General features: G+C 40.7%; 1 protein-coding gene across 1 annotated transcript in view; it reads left to right on the top strand.

Moving 5' to 3' along the window:
- fbxw4 (F-box and WD repeat domain containing 4) overlaps positions 1 to 17,498 on the top strand; it is a 70,450-nt gene that overhangs the window by 34,443 nt on the left and 18,509 nt on the right. Inside the window, exon 6 of the mRNA XM_044373386.1 lies at positions 14,709 to 14,774. Within this exon, the coding sequence (XP_044229321.1) occupies positions 14,709 to 14,774 (66 nt within the window). The remainder of the gene's footprint in view (positions 1 to 14,708; positions 14,775 to 17,498) is intronic.

Below are 17,498 nucleotides of genomic sequence, written 5' to 3'. Positions count from 1 at the left end.
GAGAGTTTCGATATTAAAACATCATGATTGACTGTATCGAATGCTTTACGCGGATCTAAAAAAACAGCACCAACTACTCCTCCTTTATCAAGTCTTGATTTCATTTGCTCTATTAAGTGCAAGGTAGCAGTTTTGGTGGAATGATTTGCTCTAAAGCCAAATTGCATACAGTGTAGACCAAAATTGCTTGTATTAAGAAATGGTGTCAGTTGTTTAAGGACAACTTTCTCAGCAACTTTTGAGAGTACTGGCAGTATACTTATTGGTCTCTAGTTACTGGCTTCAAGGCGGTTTAGATTTAAAGTAAATTGAATGAGCAATGGGGGGAGTTAACAAACATGGTGTCAAATTGGAAAGCATCTCTACTTTTGGAGCTTTTTAAGGAGCTGATGATTTTGTTTACTTGTAACTCATTAGTCTCTATCAGCTCGAAAACCTGGCCTGTAGTATTTTTAGGAACAATATCCTGTTTCCTTTACGTAAATTTTCTTCCTAACTCATATACAAACTTGAGAAAAAAATATTGAAGAAAGAAGCAACAATTAGATGATCTTCAATTAACTTTCCCTGTACTTTGAGTTTAAAATCTCCTAAAAAATTCGTCCCTCCTTGTGAGATTATCAATGTTTTTCCAGATCAATTTACTGTTGCCTTTTGCCTCATTCAAAATATTGAGATAAAAACAAGATTTAGCTTCTCTTAGCTCTTGGATAACTTTGTTCCTTAAACCTTTATAAATCAGCATGTCAGTGTCTCTTCTAGTTTTAATTGCCTTCCTTAGTGCAGCATCTCTAGATTTCATTAGTTTCCACAAATTTTCATTAAATCACGGTGAATTGTTTTTATTTTTAGATTTTATCTGTATCCTCACATTAAATCTTTCCCTCACAGAGTTGATTCTGTGAGTAAAAGTATCACAGCCATGGTCCAGATCATCAGAGGACAGTACATCATCCCAGTTCAAGCTGTTAATTTCATTGATGAATTCTTCTTGCTTAGCTCTGGGTATGAATTGAAGGATCATTGGCTTAGTTGTTGTGGTCCTAAATCTATTTTTAGTCACTTTTCTCACACATAGGGTTAGGTTATGATCTGATAAGCCAGTGATGAAATTATAACTTTTAGTTATTCTGTCTGCTTTGTTAGTACATATCAGATCAGTTTGTGTACTAGAGCATTTTGCAATCCTAGTTGGGCCTTTCACTAGTTGTTCTAGTTGGAATTTCTCTGTGATCATTTTTTAGTTTTTTCCTCTTAGATTTATCCTCCCAGTTCACGTTAAAATCACCCATAATTAATAATTCTTTGTTGAGATTGCACTCTTTCAAGACTTCTGTGAGTGAAAGTGTCATCTGCAGAAGGGGGCCTATAGATACCTATGATGTTAAAAGACATTTGTTGGGATAACATTATTTTTATCCCAACATATTCTAACGTGTTACCCACATTGTAAACCACACGTTCACATTTGATGTTGTCTCTCACATAAAAAAAGCACCTCTATCTCCTCTTCCATCAGGTCTATCTCTTCTAAAACATTGGTATCCGGGCACCATGAACACACTCACAGGAGTTGTTGTTGTTGTTTCAACCATGTTTCAGTCAGACAGAGAAAGTCCAGATTAGAGTCAGACACAAGATGAGTTGGCTGATTGCTCTTTGTAGTAATGCTTCTGATGTTAAAATGTCCACTGAATAGCCCCCTCGGTTTCAGCTTTGGGTCTTATAGGACTTTTGCATGACAGTTTGGAAAGTTTTGATTAACCTCTGCCTCCTCACTGCAGGGTTTCGACACACAGTGGTGTCAGCAGCAGGTTTTGTGAGAGAGACACTGGACCTATCAAGGTTTCCACAGCCTGGTAGTGAAAAGTTATTCCTTGAGACATCATGCCGGGTGTTAACAAACTTTAGTCTGTTAAGGGAGAAGCCCGGCTTAGAAAGTTGATGCTCACTCATCACCAGAACATCCCAGACACACTCGGGCACAGATCAGCACCGAAGTTCTGCGGCACTCCAGGGGTCATTGGTCCAGGATTTAGCTGAACATCTCCGGAGAGCAGGATCAGCATGAAGAGGAGATCTGCTATTCTCCAAAACGGGGTGGCAGATGACTGGTCCACTGGATCGGTGATTCACTCTAGTACCTGGGCTCATCCATGCCGCAGGACAGAGGTAGATTGCAAAATATCTACCTAATATAGGAGCGTCAACTGGCCATGATCCAGTATTTGTCCCAAGCTTAATCATTTGGTGTCCCAGTTGTTTTCCATCAATGTTGATTGCTCTGCACCCAGAACCTCCTCTTGACCTCAGCGGGATGTACAGATGGTCTTGCTTATCCATGTGGTCGGGATCGCAGCTGGTGTTATTCTCTCCACCTTTTCCTCAATGTTTAATCTGATGTTTACATTTGAAAACCTGGACTGGCCTGGTAGCAGAGTCGGCAGGGGGGTAAGCTGACCACTTCCCCATCCCGATGAGTTGACCCGCGGTCATCACTGACCAATAACATCCAATATTATTCACAAAAAGTTTACAGAAGTGTACAAATTTAGCGAAGCTGACAGAGAGGCGACTGGATAGGTCCACGCCAAGTCCAAATTTGCCTAATGAAGTTCCTTTCTCTCTTCTCAGCATCCTCCTTGAGATGTATTCAGGAGCTAATTTTTGATGCAGCTACTCTTCTGGAATTCATGGCCAGTCAAACAATTGAGTGAAAGGATGGGTTTGCAATTTCTGTCTTAAAAAGTCTGAAAGTCGGTCTTAAAACAACAGTCAGAAGCCCAAATGAACATTACATTAGTGTAATCATTCCTCCTCTTCATACTGACCATTAGAAGATCCCTTCATAATGCCCTTACCATTTAAGTGATGGGGGACAAAATCCTAAGTCCTCCTTTTATGCAAAAATGTATTTAAAAGTTTATGTGAGGCTAATATAAAGCTTCAGCATCCAAATGAGTCAAATCAAGTAGATATCTTTCAACATTACAGTCTTTTTAGAGAGTGTTACTATACTTCCACCTCAGCTCATCAGGGAAACACTGTCCGAGGAAACACAAAGAGGGAATTTGATGCTAAAAAGACTGTAAATGTGGATATCCACTTGATATGACTAACTCAGACTGCTGAAGCCTCATGTTTCTGACATTTAATAATGATAATTGACAGTGTTTCCCTAGGATTTTTTTCAGGGGGGGGTGCTAGGCCCTAGTTTTATCGCAGGGTGGGCATGTCACAGATTCGCAATGTCGCAGTGTCGTCATAGATGTGCGCAGTAAGGCAGTTGTCCAAATCGATGTATTTCTCTACACTGAGCTGAAATGAAATGAGTGCACATAAATTAGGTAAATAAATATTAACAACATTTATTTACAACACAAATAAACGTAGGCCTTATGGGTGATAGATGGACCGAGTGGTCTCTTATCTTAAAAACAAATCTCAAAGATTGTCATACTGCCTATATGGTTCTAGATATAGATCTATGTTTGTGATATAACAAAATAACAAAACTGACTTATGGGGAATTCATTTGCTCAGCCTGAAAGCCAAATCAAGACAACAGTTTGACTTATAGATGAATCAGTCAGATGAATGATGAATCAGCATTTTGTGTTTCATAATAACTGAAACTATCTGTCAGTTTTAGTGCTGTATTTACAACTGTTACTGAGGTCAACAACCTTCTAACAGCTGAAGAAAACATCATGTTAATAGAGTTATTGTGTGGTGTTAGTGCCTGTATGAAAGATCTGCAAGTCCTTTAATAGCGAGTTTTAATCTGGATGTCCTTTAGTTTATGTTGGGATAACAGATTGTGCCTTTAAAAATATTTACAGAACAGTAATTCATCTACATACAGGTGGGATTCAGACCTTAACAGTTTTTCTGCCTCCTGCTTTGAATTTGTTCATGTCTTTCCATCACCTGACACCTGGGCTGTTTCACATGTGTTCCCCTTTTCTCCTTAAACTTTTTCTTTAAATCTTGAATCAGTTGCACCTTCTTCCTTTTGAATCAGTTCTTTACTTTCTCCTTTTTTTTTTCTTTCAACACCATTACATCCTGCAACTCTTCCTCACTTCTGTCTCCTCTCTCCTAATTCCTTCACTCACTCTCTGGAAATGTAAAAAGCCTGAGTGAGCATGAAGCAGAACTTTCATTTGTATGGTGTTAATTACAGTAATTGTGGACAAACAGCACACAGTGGGAAAGCATCAGCAGTCAAGTTATCCAAACTGTCAAGCTACATTAACATTACTGTAATGTGAAGCAGCAACATCAGATAAACTGGATGGTTAAAACAACACTAATGTCAATTTTAAAAACTTAAGCTTCACTGAAGAGCTTTTCTAGCTACTTACTTGGTTGTCTTTTGTCTGACATTATGATTTGATGCTGCACATGTCAGTTAATGTCATAAAACTCTTCATCTGTCTCATGAAAGCAGCTCCAGTCTGCCTGCTAGCTTCAGCACAGAGGGTTCGTTTGTTTTAAACACCCGCGTACCGGGAGTTGGTGATGGTTTTTTGGCCATGTTAACAGTAACGGCCATCCCTGTGTCTCGTACAAGGATACAATGTTCGGAACGGAAAACAAACAAGCGTTCCTAGAAGGTACAACAGAAACTGCGGTAGGAAGCCAGTCTGAGCTAACAACACACCATATACAGTCTATGCAACACACATATGAACACATGCGAGCCCATTGTGCTCCCACTATCCTGCTAGTATAGGTTACATTTGTTTTTATTTGTTTCTTTCAAGAGGGTTGGGGGCTCAGGCAATGGTAGGAGAAACACTGCACATAACATGAAGACATGACACATGTTTTTTTGTTTTTTTTTAATGAATTGTAACTTGTCCAGTGGGGCAAATAAACTTCTCTTCCACTTGCCCTACAAAAAAATCCACTTTACCTGGACAAGCAGACAAGCCTTAATGCAAGCACTGTTAAACCCCTTATAAATTCAACAAGTGATTCAACAGGTGGTTTCACAGTGTTATGCTTATACATTATTGAGCAGTGTTTTGCATTAAAATGACACAATGGAACTTTCATGAGGAGAAATAACACCTTACAAATGAAAAGTTGGATGCGTAAGCAATAAAACACATTCTTGTTCAGTTCAGTACTAGGGTCATCAGACATCCGCTTGCAGGGGTTTCTTTCGATTCTCACTCTCACAGAATTGACATTAATGAGCTACAGCTATATAATCTGCCACTAGCAATGTTTATCATTTCTTGCTAAGAACATGAAGCCTGCTACTTTCACTTGAATATTGCTCTTGGCTATTTTAGCCTTTTCTTTTTTAAAAAAAAACAAAACATGGAGAGATAAAGGCCTCAAGCTGAGCTTAGTGAATCCATATTTTGCCAAATAAGAACTCGATCTGAAATTGTATCAGAACCCATATGGTGGCCGTTTTTATATAATGTAAGCAAAGTGTACATATACTGTATATTGCTGTATAACTGACATTACTGAGTCAGGTCACTAACTTTGTGACCTTTTTTTACTTGTTCTACTGTTATACTATGTTTTAACGTTTACTATTATCCTGCAATCGTAACTTGTCACCACAGTGGGCACTATTCAACGTTACATTGGCTGTAATACCTGGAACAAGTTAGAGAGGCTTTCTATTATATTTTGGCTAGTTATTATTGTTGCTGTAAAGCTATCACTGAGGCCAAACATGATTCCAGAATCAGCTAGCTAACATTAGTGTGGTGTTGCTCCTGGTGTGTGTGTCCGGTGTGGACGGTTGTGTTGGGTCCCGGTCTGTTCCAGCCGGCTGAACAGAGCCAAGGGGCCAGCTGAGGAATGTCCTGGTGACCCTACACACAGGAGACACAAACAGAAGCCAAAAGGGCCACAGGGGGGTGGGGATGGGACAACAGGGTCTGGGCATGTGTGTGTGTGTGTGTGTGTGTGTGTGTGTGTGTGTGTGTGTCCATGCATAACAGTGTGAATTTGTGAGAGAGAAAAAGTGCATGTTTGTGTGCATGCATATGTTTGCCCATGCATACCAGTTTGTAAGGAAGGGGTAGAGAGAGGACAGCGAAAGAAAGAGAGAGAGAGACAGAGAGAGAGAGAGTGTGTGTGTGTGTGTGTGTGTGTGTGTGTGTGTGTGTGTGTGTGTGTGTGTGTGTGTGTGTGTGTGTGTGTGTGTGTGTCAGTGGGGGTCAGCACTTGCACCCTGTGGCCATTGTCTCCCTCTCTGACCAATATAAAAGCATCATAACCCTTTGAGCTCAGACATATTTAGAAAGCAGATAAAAGCACTTTTTACAAACTAGATACACGTCAGACACAAAGCTCGGGGTCAAGCGCAACAAATTAACAACCCTCTTTCTGACGGGGGATGATGGGCTCGAGGTGGGGGGGGGGCGGGGGTGTGACTGGGCAAAGCTAAACCGCTCCTGGAGTCCAGAGCCAAATGCCTTAACATTCCCAGAGTGGGGATGGGCTGTTCTCTTGCATTCATGTGTAATTGGTCTTAGGGGCAGAGTCTGAGATAAATACTGACTTACTTTTTGTGTTTGTATTATGTCCTCTTCATAGTCACTTGTTTGGAATTCCCTAATTCGAACAAAAGTCAAAATGGGCATTGATGTATATGGACAATTATGAAAGGCAAGAATTTCAGTCATTTGTCACACAGAGTCCCATCTCAGTGAGTGGACATTTAGCATATTTGTCTAATTGTTCCACTCATTTAAATGTTGTGCTGAGCAGAGCCACTACATTTAAATACAGTGTTTAGCATGTAATGAACTGAGATTGCTAAAGCCATAGCAGAAATCTGAAAAGGATTATTGCTTTGCTTGGTTCTAGCGCTGAAACAAATAACTGACTAATCTAGTAGTCCAAAAAATTTTGACCATCACAAAAATACAAAACATTCTCTAATTCCGGCACCACTGTTATGAGGATTTGCTGTTTTTCTCTGTTTTATATCATTGTAAACTTCATATCTTTAAGTTTGGTTTTGGACTGTTGGTCAGACAAAACAAGTCATTTCCCACATTGCACTCTGAAATTGTTATGGTTTTTGTTTTTTTTTGTTTTTTTACTCTTTTCTAGCATTTCATAGACTAAACAATGAACCAATTAATCAAAACAAATTAAAATTAACTGATAATGAAAATTATGATTAGTGGCAGACCTAGTTCCATCCACATCAGTATTTGTACATTCTTTTCTAAATTGTTCAATATCCTCTCTCAGTTGGCAACAACAAACTTCTGACAGCCATCATCTGCCAAGATGTTCTGTCACCTACTCTCTGATCACTTCTGTTCTGTTTGTTTCAGTAAAGCCAACACACAATTCAAGGTTCTCAAAGACATTTCTCTGGTTCTGTTGCCAGACAACTGTATTGTTATGAAATATCAATCAAGAGTTATAAACTGTATCTTGTAAACAAGGATATGGAGTAAGAAATTTTGCATTTCACATTAGTGCCTCATCATGTGCCTTAAGGCTGACAATCATACTTAACTGTTTCTGAGAACCTTTGTTTTTCCAGTTCGCAATACAACACGAGACCAGTGTTTTCATGTTTATTCACTGTGGATTTTCCAATCTTAAAGCACCTTCTCACTGGTGTCAAAAGCTGGCTCTGTGTAGATAGGATGAGAAAAAGATGTATTTTCAAATGTGTTGCATGAGTGCAGGAAGATGATAGAGATCAGGTCATTATCAAATATGGGGAAGAATTAAAGGGGTGCTTCACCCAAATTACAAAAGACAAGCTTTTTACCTCCACTCTAGTGATATCTAGCCATGCACATAGTTTTGGTTGTATGTGGCCAGGTTTTGAGATATCCCCTTTGCTACTATAGCTGTCATCCAGAGGTGAAAGGAATTTATTAGTGTTGCTCAAAACATAAAAAACGTACATTTGGCAAACTTAACAACACTGTGTCTTTCCAGAAACACATCACTCAGATACTCTGCTACTGTTTCCACAGATTTCCAACTCATTTAAAAATGACTGTATGTGTATTTAGTACTGAATCTAGTACTGATGCATTTTCTCCAGTACACCTCACCTAGAATATTATTGATTGCCTTCATACAGTTACACTGCAGGCCACCCCAGACTCAACGCATATAACATAATATCTCAGGTTTTACCTGTAAGACTCACATCACAGCCCGTCATCTGTGATATGAAAACATCAGATTTACACACAGTCAGACATAAAAATATGTATGCTGATCAGTAATAAAATAAAATGAGTGTGCTACGGTTCAGATAATTACTCTGATAATTATGTGCATTTCATTTTGTAGGGTAATACAGAAATGAACAGTATTTACCTTTCCACAATAAGGTATGAAAATGCTGAACATCTGCGCAGATAAAGGAGGGTATCTAATGAATCATTTGTGACCATTGTTATGCACCTGGGATGTCCACTAATACTGCATCTTTACCAGTCTTGCTGTACAGGGGGCTCAGCTAATTGCCACTTACTAATAGCTAATAGCTAATAGCCGTAACAACTGACAGTATACAGATAGACAACAATACACATTCACATTCACATCTTTGGTCGATTTAGTGTCAACAGTTAACCTGCATGTCTTTTGAACTTTTTCACAGACCCAAAATATTCAAAGCCTCAAACTAGCAAATCACATTCAACAGTTCTGATTCTGGTCCAGCCACAGAAGTATGCATGTCCTCTGCACTGAAACTCCAGAAAACCACCTCACAACTCAGTCCTTTAGTGATAGCAGCTTCTTGTAAACTTGCAATCTACTGGGAGGATATTGACTCCCTTTCATACAGAATGTGTTGTTGGTGTGTAGTGGTGACAGTCTGGACAGCAGCAGTGTGTTAGTGGTGGTCTTGGGAAAGCGTGGTGCTCCCTGTGCAGTCAGCGTGTTGATTTGGAGCTAACAATGTTGGTACTGTTGGACTCAACTCCCAGCAGGGGCTGTCACACTTTGTGTGTGTGTGTGTGTGTGTGTGTGCGCTGTGTGTGTCTGTGTGTGTGTGTGTGTGTGTGTGTGTATGTGTGTGTCTGTGTGCGCGTGGGGCTGGGTTCCCACAAACTGACAGAGTCAGTTTGTGTGACCCTGCCACACAGGCCCTTAGATAATACAGCCAGCTGATGAGGTTACCCAAACGGCGGTGGAGGCCCAGCATGCTGCTAATGATGAGAGGAGTGTGTGTGTGTGTGGGGGGGGGTTACAGATTGAGCAGAGGAGGGTGACTCCGTTTGGTCAGAGATATTACTGTGTATGTGTGTGTTTAGGGGGGACACCTGCCCCACATTAGGCGAGAGAGGCTCTGACCTTAGCTGCTATAATATCAGTGCAAGCTCTGATCCCCAGATCAGGCCTTCTTGGCGCTTCAGAGGGGTGAGGGAGCGAGGGGAGACAAGGGGGGAGTCATTCTTTTCATTGTATGGCCAGTGTCCCTCGCCCTGCCTCCACCAGTGCCACAGCCCACTGAGGGGTGAGTAATGTGAGTAATGGAGAGTAATAGGGTCCAGATAGTGAGTGTGACCATAACCCTATTGTATCCTGTGTCAGCGAGGTCAGAGGTCGCCCATCGCGCATACTGGTCCCGGCCCCACCCGACCCATTTGGGCCATAAATGAGTTTACCCAACACTAATTACCGAGGGCCTGCCAATGGGCTGCGCTGCCTAACGGGCCTGACAGCTGCCTCTATGCCTCACTTAGACGTCCTCACCCCCCCACCACAGCCTTTTCCTATCCTGCCCACCCTTTAACCCCCCCCCCCCACACACACACACACACACACTGACATACATAAACACATCCCACTCCTCACCACTAACCTTGGCAGTACATGTGTGTGCTGATGCCAGCAGCATCCCTCACAGTCTGGGTCAGTGCTGGCCTTTTTATGTATCACTCCTCGTAGACAACTCATCTGGATTTAATCAATGAATTTCATCAGAATTTATTTTCCAGAAATATTTGATCAAAGATCCCCTCCACAATTGTTTTAAGACATATAAAATACTTTTTTATAACAATAATTTGTCCGCTTTTTCCACAAAAAAGTTCAAGTTTGTATTATTACATCTCCTTCTTCTCCCTCATGTAAAAGTTCAGATTCTCTGAATATGTAAATAATGTTCATTTCAAAAGTTGAACAGCTGGACAAAAGGTGTCTCCTACTTTATTGTAAAGTCCATTCTCAGTGTTTATGCACCGGAGGCTTCAAGTTTCCACATCACACTTGTGTAAGTTGCATACTGGACCACAATTGGCTCGAAACTAGTTGTGATGTCACAAATTATGCTTGTAGGTACACATCTTAAACTGAGATCTAAGGTGAGCACAGAGAAACTTCAGCAGATGAATGTGAAAACAAACAATAAAAACTACAGAAGTGAAACTTTTCATAGAAAATGTGCACAAGGCCCTGGTGGTCTAGGGCATTGACCAATAACTGCAGCATCCTTGGTTTGGGTCTGACCAAGGATCTTTGTTGCCTGCTGTCTCCACTGGTTTCCCGTCAGCTCTCCACTCTCCACTATCTAATAATGGCATAAAATGCCACAAAAAACAAAAAAAAAATACTGCCATTTATTAAAACAAAAAGATGAAATTATTTTATGCAGTATTTTCAACAGGCCTGAGTAGTGTCATCAGCTCTTCCTTTCAGGCTCATCAACCTTCAGGGCACCTTGGTGGCCTCAGGGCTTATGGCACCAATCATGAACCACAACATCCAGGTTCACATCCGGCCAGGGATCTTATAATAATCCTAATAATAATGAAAACATTATTTATATGGCTATTAAAAACAAGTTACAAAGTGGTTGACAAAATGATCTCATTACTCTAGCTGCTCGGGAGATAGTAGATAGTATCAGACAATCTTCCTCAGCAGATGGAGGTTGCCCAGTTGTTGTGGAACTGTCTCTGAGAACTTTAGGGCCTCCTCTTCCATGTTGGCTTACAGGTGAGACTGAGATTGAAGTTGAAACTATTTCACAGATGAAGAATGAATGTTCAATCTCATTGATTAATGGTGATTACAATCATTTCTCCTGTCCAATCTGGCCCTTCTTAACATGATTCCATAGTGACGGGGGACAAAATCTGCAGTCCGTAGTCCTGTTTCTGTTCAAAAATGCATTCTAATGTTCAACCAAAGCTTGTGTGAACAGGAGGAACAATAACAGCGACCAACAACTCTTTTTACATACCTACAGGCATGTGCGTATTGTATTAAGATAGACTTGAAAAATGTGAACCTGTCCTTTAATTTTTCAATCAACCTCAGTCACCACTTTTCAGTTTCAGTGTTTGAAATGTTTTCTCTTAAAGGTATCTGTCACTGCTTGTTCCCAATATCACCTCAAGTTTTCCAATGCCACCCTCAGCTAGTTATGACTGAATAAAGGGTTCACTTGTTAACATATGACTGGTGGGCCCGTCCTCCAGCAAATGAAAACACACTGTTAGCTACAGAAGCTACATTTCACATCCTCATAGTGGAAAGCATCTGTGATTCCGAGACTTAAATGTACAATAATATATTTTATCATTATTACTTTTTTAACTTCCCCTTGTCCCGTGTTCAGGGCAAAGCCTCCACACACAGAAGACACTGTCAGGAGACGATCTTAAACAAAATAAAAGGACTCCAGCACTAGCTATCTTGTTAATTGAATGTACAGACTTCTTCAGATTCTGAGAGGGTTCCTAATCTTCAGTGTGCTCTAACACAGCCGGGGGCTAACAGCTTCATTCCCTCCACTGTGGTTTACACTATACATCTACAGTATGCCACCTGGTTTATCTGCAGGCTGCAAATGACTTGTTAGCAATGTTGCCAATCAGTCTTTATTCCCCTGAGAATTACCAAATGATTAAATGATCCAAACTAGTTGTGAGGTCATAAATCATGCCTGTATGTACACACCTTTAACTCAGATTTATCTTGAGCACAGAACAATTATTCTGAACATTGAGCTCAAATATCCAACTGGACCAAAGGAACAAGAAGGAAAAAACATTTTAGACGATACTGAACGTTTGGCAGGTTCTCATGTTTGAGCATGTGTTGCTGTTCTGTGTTTCATATCATTTGAAATTGAATATATTTGGGTTTTCAGCCAGTTGTTTACAAAAACTTTATAACATCTCTTTGGTCACCAGGAACTTATAATTGGCATGTTCTTTATTTATGATGTGTTATACATTAAATAAGTAATTTTACAGAATAATCAGTAGGTTAAGTCATAATAAAATGTGTTGTCATTTAATGTTAATTAATATGTGAATATGTCTCTTATGCTTTCATTCATACTGTCTTTCCTGAAACATGCTTGTATTTTCTGTCCCACAAGCTTTGTACACACATCCTTTTTGTTGTGTTGGTTGGATGAATAAACCTTTAGCATCTGCATGCTATTTCTAGTTTTAAGGTCCCTCCTTTTGGGGGTTGAAGGGGCCTTTTTTTTCTGAATGGAATATCAGCTTGTGAGTGCTGTCGATGCTGGAAGTTATAATGCTTACGTTTCCTGGCTTAAGAGGTTTCCCTGTGTAAAACCTGTCTGTTGCCCTGCCCTCAGAGTCGCCCAGTCACCTGCAAGGATTTAGCTGACATGGCTTTCAGTAGAGATAGTGTTAATTGATGGTTTGAGTGCAGTTTCAAATGTTTTTTCCACACTGTGAAGGTAAACAAATGTAGCCTATCACTGCGTCCTTGTCTTTTGGCAGTTTTTAAGACATCAAATTGTATTTTAGTCTTCTTAAATATGTTTTGTTAGAGTGAAGTGATTATTATTTCTCTATGCGTCTGACCTCCATCTTTAGTATTTTCATCCAGCCAACAGCATTTGTCACTTACTATCTGTGTGTGTGTGTAAAAGACTGGCCCTCCCCCTGTCCGTCAACCCTGTAGGAGGGCACTAAGCCCTGAGACTCAAGCCCAGCCCAAAAGAAGCCCCCCTACCTTCAGCACCCCTGGTCACCACCCCACCCTCTACATAGCTTCTAACACCCAAACATACCCCGTCAGCCCTCTCCCACAGCGCTCCTCCCCTCTCCTTTCACCGCTCCCCCACCTCTCCACATGCATGGCATTCACCATGCATACCTAGGCTGCTAATTCCAACCTGCCACTCCAATCAAAGGATCATGAGTGTTGTAGTTCTCCTCTCTTTTCTTCTGCTGGGAAACAATGCGTGATGGATAGAGGCAAGGATGTGTGTGTGTGTGTGTGTGTGTGTGTGTGTGTGTGTGTGTGTGTGTGTGTGTGTGTGTGTGTGTGTGTGCTACTATGTGACAGCAAGGAGAATCCTTATTTAATAAACTTTTTTAACACTTGTTTGGTTTTATCATGATAAACACATAGTGTTTAAAATTGCCAGACAAGCCTCACGTGCCTGTGTGTGCTCTCACCCCTAGAGCCATCCACAACCGCTGACATAGACATATCTGGTGCACTCTTATTCCTGCACGCTCATGTGAAGACGTGATGATAGCAATTGTCTAACAATGGCAGAGTTGTCCCTCTTATGATGACACTGTCTCAGTGTTAGAAATAAAGTAAATGCAGTGAAAACACAATGTTAGTGAGTCTTTATAGTATCAGTCTTATGGTTTATATATGTTATATATACAAATAATTGGTTAGGGAATGTTCAGAATGTCTGTCAGTGTCGTTTTTTCAGTTTTATTTAGATTGTTATTAATATGTCATGTTAGATCTGCTGTGGGAATACTGTAGTAAGTCCATGACAAATCAAAAATACTTATTGTGACAAACAATTCTGTGCAAACGTCTGCAGTCTGTGCTGCTTGTATCTGGTGGTTTTTCCTTCTCCTGCCGGCATTGCATAGAACACACCAAGAGCCAATCACTGTCCTTGACCCTCACACAGTCTGCGGTCATCCTGTCCTCAGTCTGTGATGTTTAACATTTTGAGAGGTTTCATTGTTCTGGTCCATGATACAGCTGCCGGTTGACTGTGACACTCGGCTAAGAGGCTTCATGTAAAAAAAAAAATTGAGGTGGAAGGAAATGAGGCTGTGTGGCAGTTGAAACTAAATGCGACACTTCTTACTGATTCTCTATGTATATACAGTATATAGCTATTATACTGTTTTGCCTGTATGAAAATGTCCTATGTGGTTAAACTGGCACAGTGTGAGTCTGGGACTGGGATTGGTCCAAACGACATCCTTTTCAGTCAGTATGGTCTACCTCAGATAAGAACAATAAGGTGCAGATGATAAATGGACTGTATTTGTATAGCGCCTTTCTGGTCTTCCAACCACTCAAAGCACTTTTACACCACGAATCACATTCACCCATTCACACGCTCATTCATTCATAAGCTGAATGGGTACAGGGGCTACCACGCAAGGTCCCAACCTGCCCATCAGAGGAAATCTAATCATTCACACACGTTCACACACTGATGGCACAGCCATCAGGAGCAATTTGGGGTTCAGTATCTTGCCCAAGGACACATCGGCATGTGGACTGGAGGAGCTGGGAATCGAACCGCTGATCTTCCGATTAGTGGACGACCTGCTCTACCTCCTAAGCCACAGCCGCCCAATAACATATTCATCGTCATTAACATCCTGGGTTCATCATCATAGGTTTAAATGCTTTTTGTGAGACATTGAATTCTCACTGTCTGTCTCTCCTCTCTCTCTCTCTCTCTCTCTCTCTCTGTGCAGCTCCTTTGTGACGGGCACCGCATGCTGTGAGAACTTCTCGCCTCTTCGCGTCTGGGATGTTGAACGGTAAGTCATGAGACAGCTCTGACATGCTACAGCCTGCACGTCGTTCAACACACTCAAATACTCCCTGTTTTAATTCTTATTAACCTTAATTACAGCAACTCACACTATTATCTACCTGTTCAGCTGCTGCATTTATTGAGGATACTGTCACACCGGATGAAAACGGTGATTGGCCACTCATATGGATGCTCAGAGGGTTATCCTCAACAAGAGAATTTCACATTTGACTGCTAGTCAGGATGTCTTTTACTTATTGATGAATTGAAATGGCTGTCAGTATTACACTTTAGGTACAGGTACTTTATTAGGAACACCTGTGCAATCTAATGTAATCCAATACAACAGCTCTGCCATAAATTCTACAAATTTACGAAGCGTATACATTTTCAGTTTTTGCTGACGTTGTCAGAAAGGTGATAATTCTACTTTATATTTATTATTTAGGTGGTAGTGGGTGGTGGTGTACTGGAGTAAAGCACTATACTCCATACTACACGTCATATACACAAGGATATTGAGGATGTGTCAGACAGCACTGGCTGAAGGAGAATATAAATCAGAGGAGTGTGGTGAACCTCTCATATTATTCATTGCAAAACTTTTGAACAGCTGTACCAATCACAGTGGTGCACACAGGGGAGAGATTATGTACACTCTGGGTGCTTCCCCACTCACATGTCTTACTCACAACTTAACTTGCTGTTAATGCAGACATTACAACAGATAAACAGTTCCTGAAATTAAACAAATTGGTCAGACACATTGACTGTTAATAAATATGGAGTCATGGCAGCTCCCCAAAGGTGAAGCCAAAACATCTGGCCGCCCCCTGGTGGCTGGCTGCACTGTAGGTCATAAATCCCGCCCCCTCCATGTTAGCGGATGGGACATGAGCCAAACTAAAAAATCAAAGTACATGTCAAATACATTTTTCCCAAAGATGGTTTCTGTCATTATAGGTAGTTCTCATCATGCTGATGTTTGTTCAAATGCTCATTTTTCCAGTAAGTTTGTTTTTAATTAGTTATTTGATGACATAAAAACGGTGTGTGACGTCATGATTGACAGCTGTGACAGCCGCTTTCAAACCTCCATCAAACAGTGGGACAGCAGAGGGGGCGCGCCCCCGCGAGCCGTCATCCCACCACCCAACACTATGTACAGACTCTGGCTCCAAATGACGTCACACAAGCAAGATGGCAGCTCCCAGAAAGGAGATATTTTGGCTTCACTTTTGCATAGCGGTAGGAAGTGGAGACGCATCGACCATATTTACATAGGCTACAGTCAATGGTCAGACATGGAGGTGGATGCACTGCTGCACAACATCAGAGTATGGAGCTTACTTCTTAATACTTGTTGAGTATCTACAGTATATTGACACATAAAGTCCAGTATTTGGACAGTTATACATTTTTTGTTCTTCAGGCTCTGTGCTTCAGCACATTCCATTTGAAATAAAATAATGGTTACTACATTAAAGTGCAGAGTCTCTGCTTTACTTTGAGAAGGTACTGTTACATGACTGTTACATCAGTATAGAAAGAACTGTGTGGGAGATATAGCACCCAAAGTTTAGGGTAATTGGACAGATACACATGAAGTCAAACAAAATCACCACATTTAATATTTAGTGTCAAATCCTTTACAGGTAATGACTGGAAAGTCTTTGAAACATAGTCATCAGCAGACGCTTTGTATCTTGGCTCATGAACTGTTCTTTCTTTCTCAACAGTTTCCTCTTTCCATCATTTTGATAGAGGTTGATTTTTGTTTCATCAGTCCATAGAATTTTGTTTCAGAACTCGACAGCTTTCTTTTTGTATGTTTTTGTGAACTGCAGTATGTCTTTCTGTTTTGAGACTTACCAGGGGTTTGCATCTTGTGCTGAATCCTCTGAGGTTCTGGTCAGCAAGTCTTCTCCTGATCATTGACATTGAAATATGTCTTTCTACATGCTGGAGAGAATTATTGAATTGCTGTGCAGTCATGAAAGGCTTTTTCTTCACCATGTAAATGCTTTTCTGATCATCCACAAGACTATGTTAAATTATAACATAATAGATTTGTGTATATTTCTCGCTTTCCCCCGATGGTCTGAATAAGTCACTGCTGCACGGTGCTGCTGTTGCACTGTGCTGCTCTGTCTTGTTTGTCTGTGCGCTGTCAATGTCCTCTTTTCGCGCCGTGACGTTATCAGTTATGAATTTGTTTTTCACTGCGTGAGAAAATAGACATTTTCAATTGCATGAGTCTCATGGTCAGTGCGTGAGAGTTGGCAGCCCTGTAATGTTGAAACTACTGTCTGGACTGTACATATTTCTGTATATAGAGACCACACACTCAATATTAAGCAAAAAATAAACACTTTAACACACCAAACTTCCCTAAATTCCCTTAAAAAAAAAAACTCCACAATGCAGCATAAGAGTTTTGGTGAAATGTGCAGAGTATTAATGGATGCCAATGCACTGTTCTCCAGTTATATAAAGTTTCTATTGGCCTAACTGATAATTCATCTGTTAGTAAATGTGGTTGCTGGGAAAGTGAATCAGGATAATTAGCATGAATTTGATGGAAAGTCTTTCCAGAGCCCTCCCACCTGATAGCTACATCCTTAGATCCTTACTGGCAGTTTAGCAGCGCTCCAGAGCGGACATGAGGGAGCAATATGATCAGCTATAAATGTTCAAAATAAAATCGATAGCCTTTCAGTTTGTGAAA

The sequence above is a fragment of the Thunnus albacares genome, chromosome 14 (genome assembly GCF_914725855.1).
Source record: "Thunnus albacares chromosome 14, fThuAlb1.1, whole genome shotgun sequence".
NCBI classification, from domain to species: Eukaryota; Metazoa; Chordata; class Actinopteri; order Scombriformes; family Scombridae; genus Thunnus; species Thunnus albacares.
This window is presented reverse-complemented; position numbering and strand designations above follow the sequence as displayed.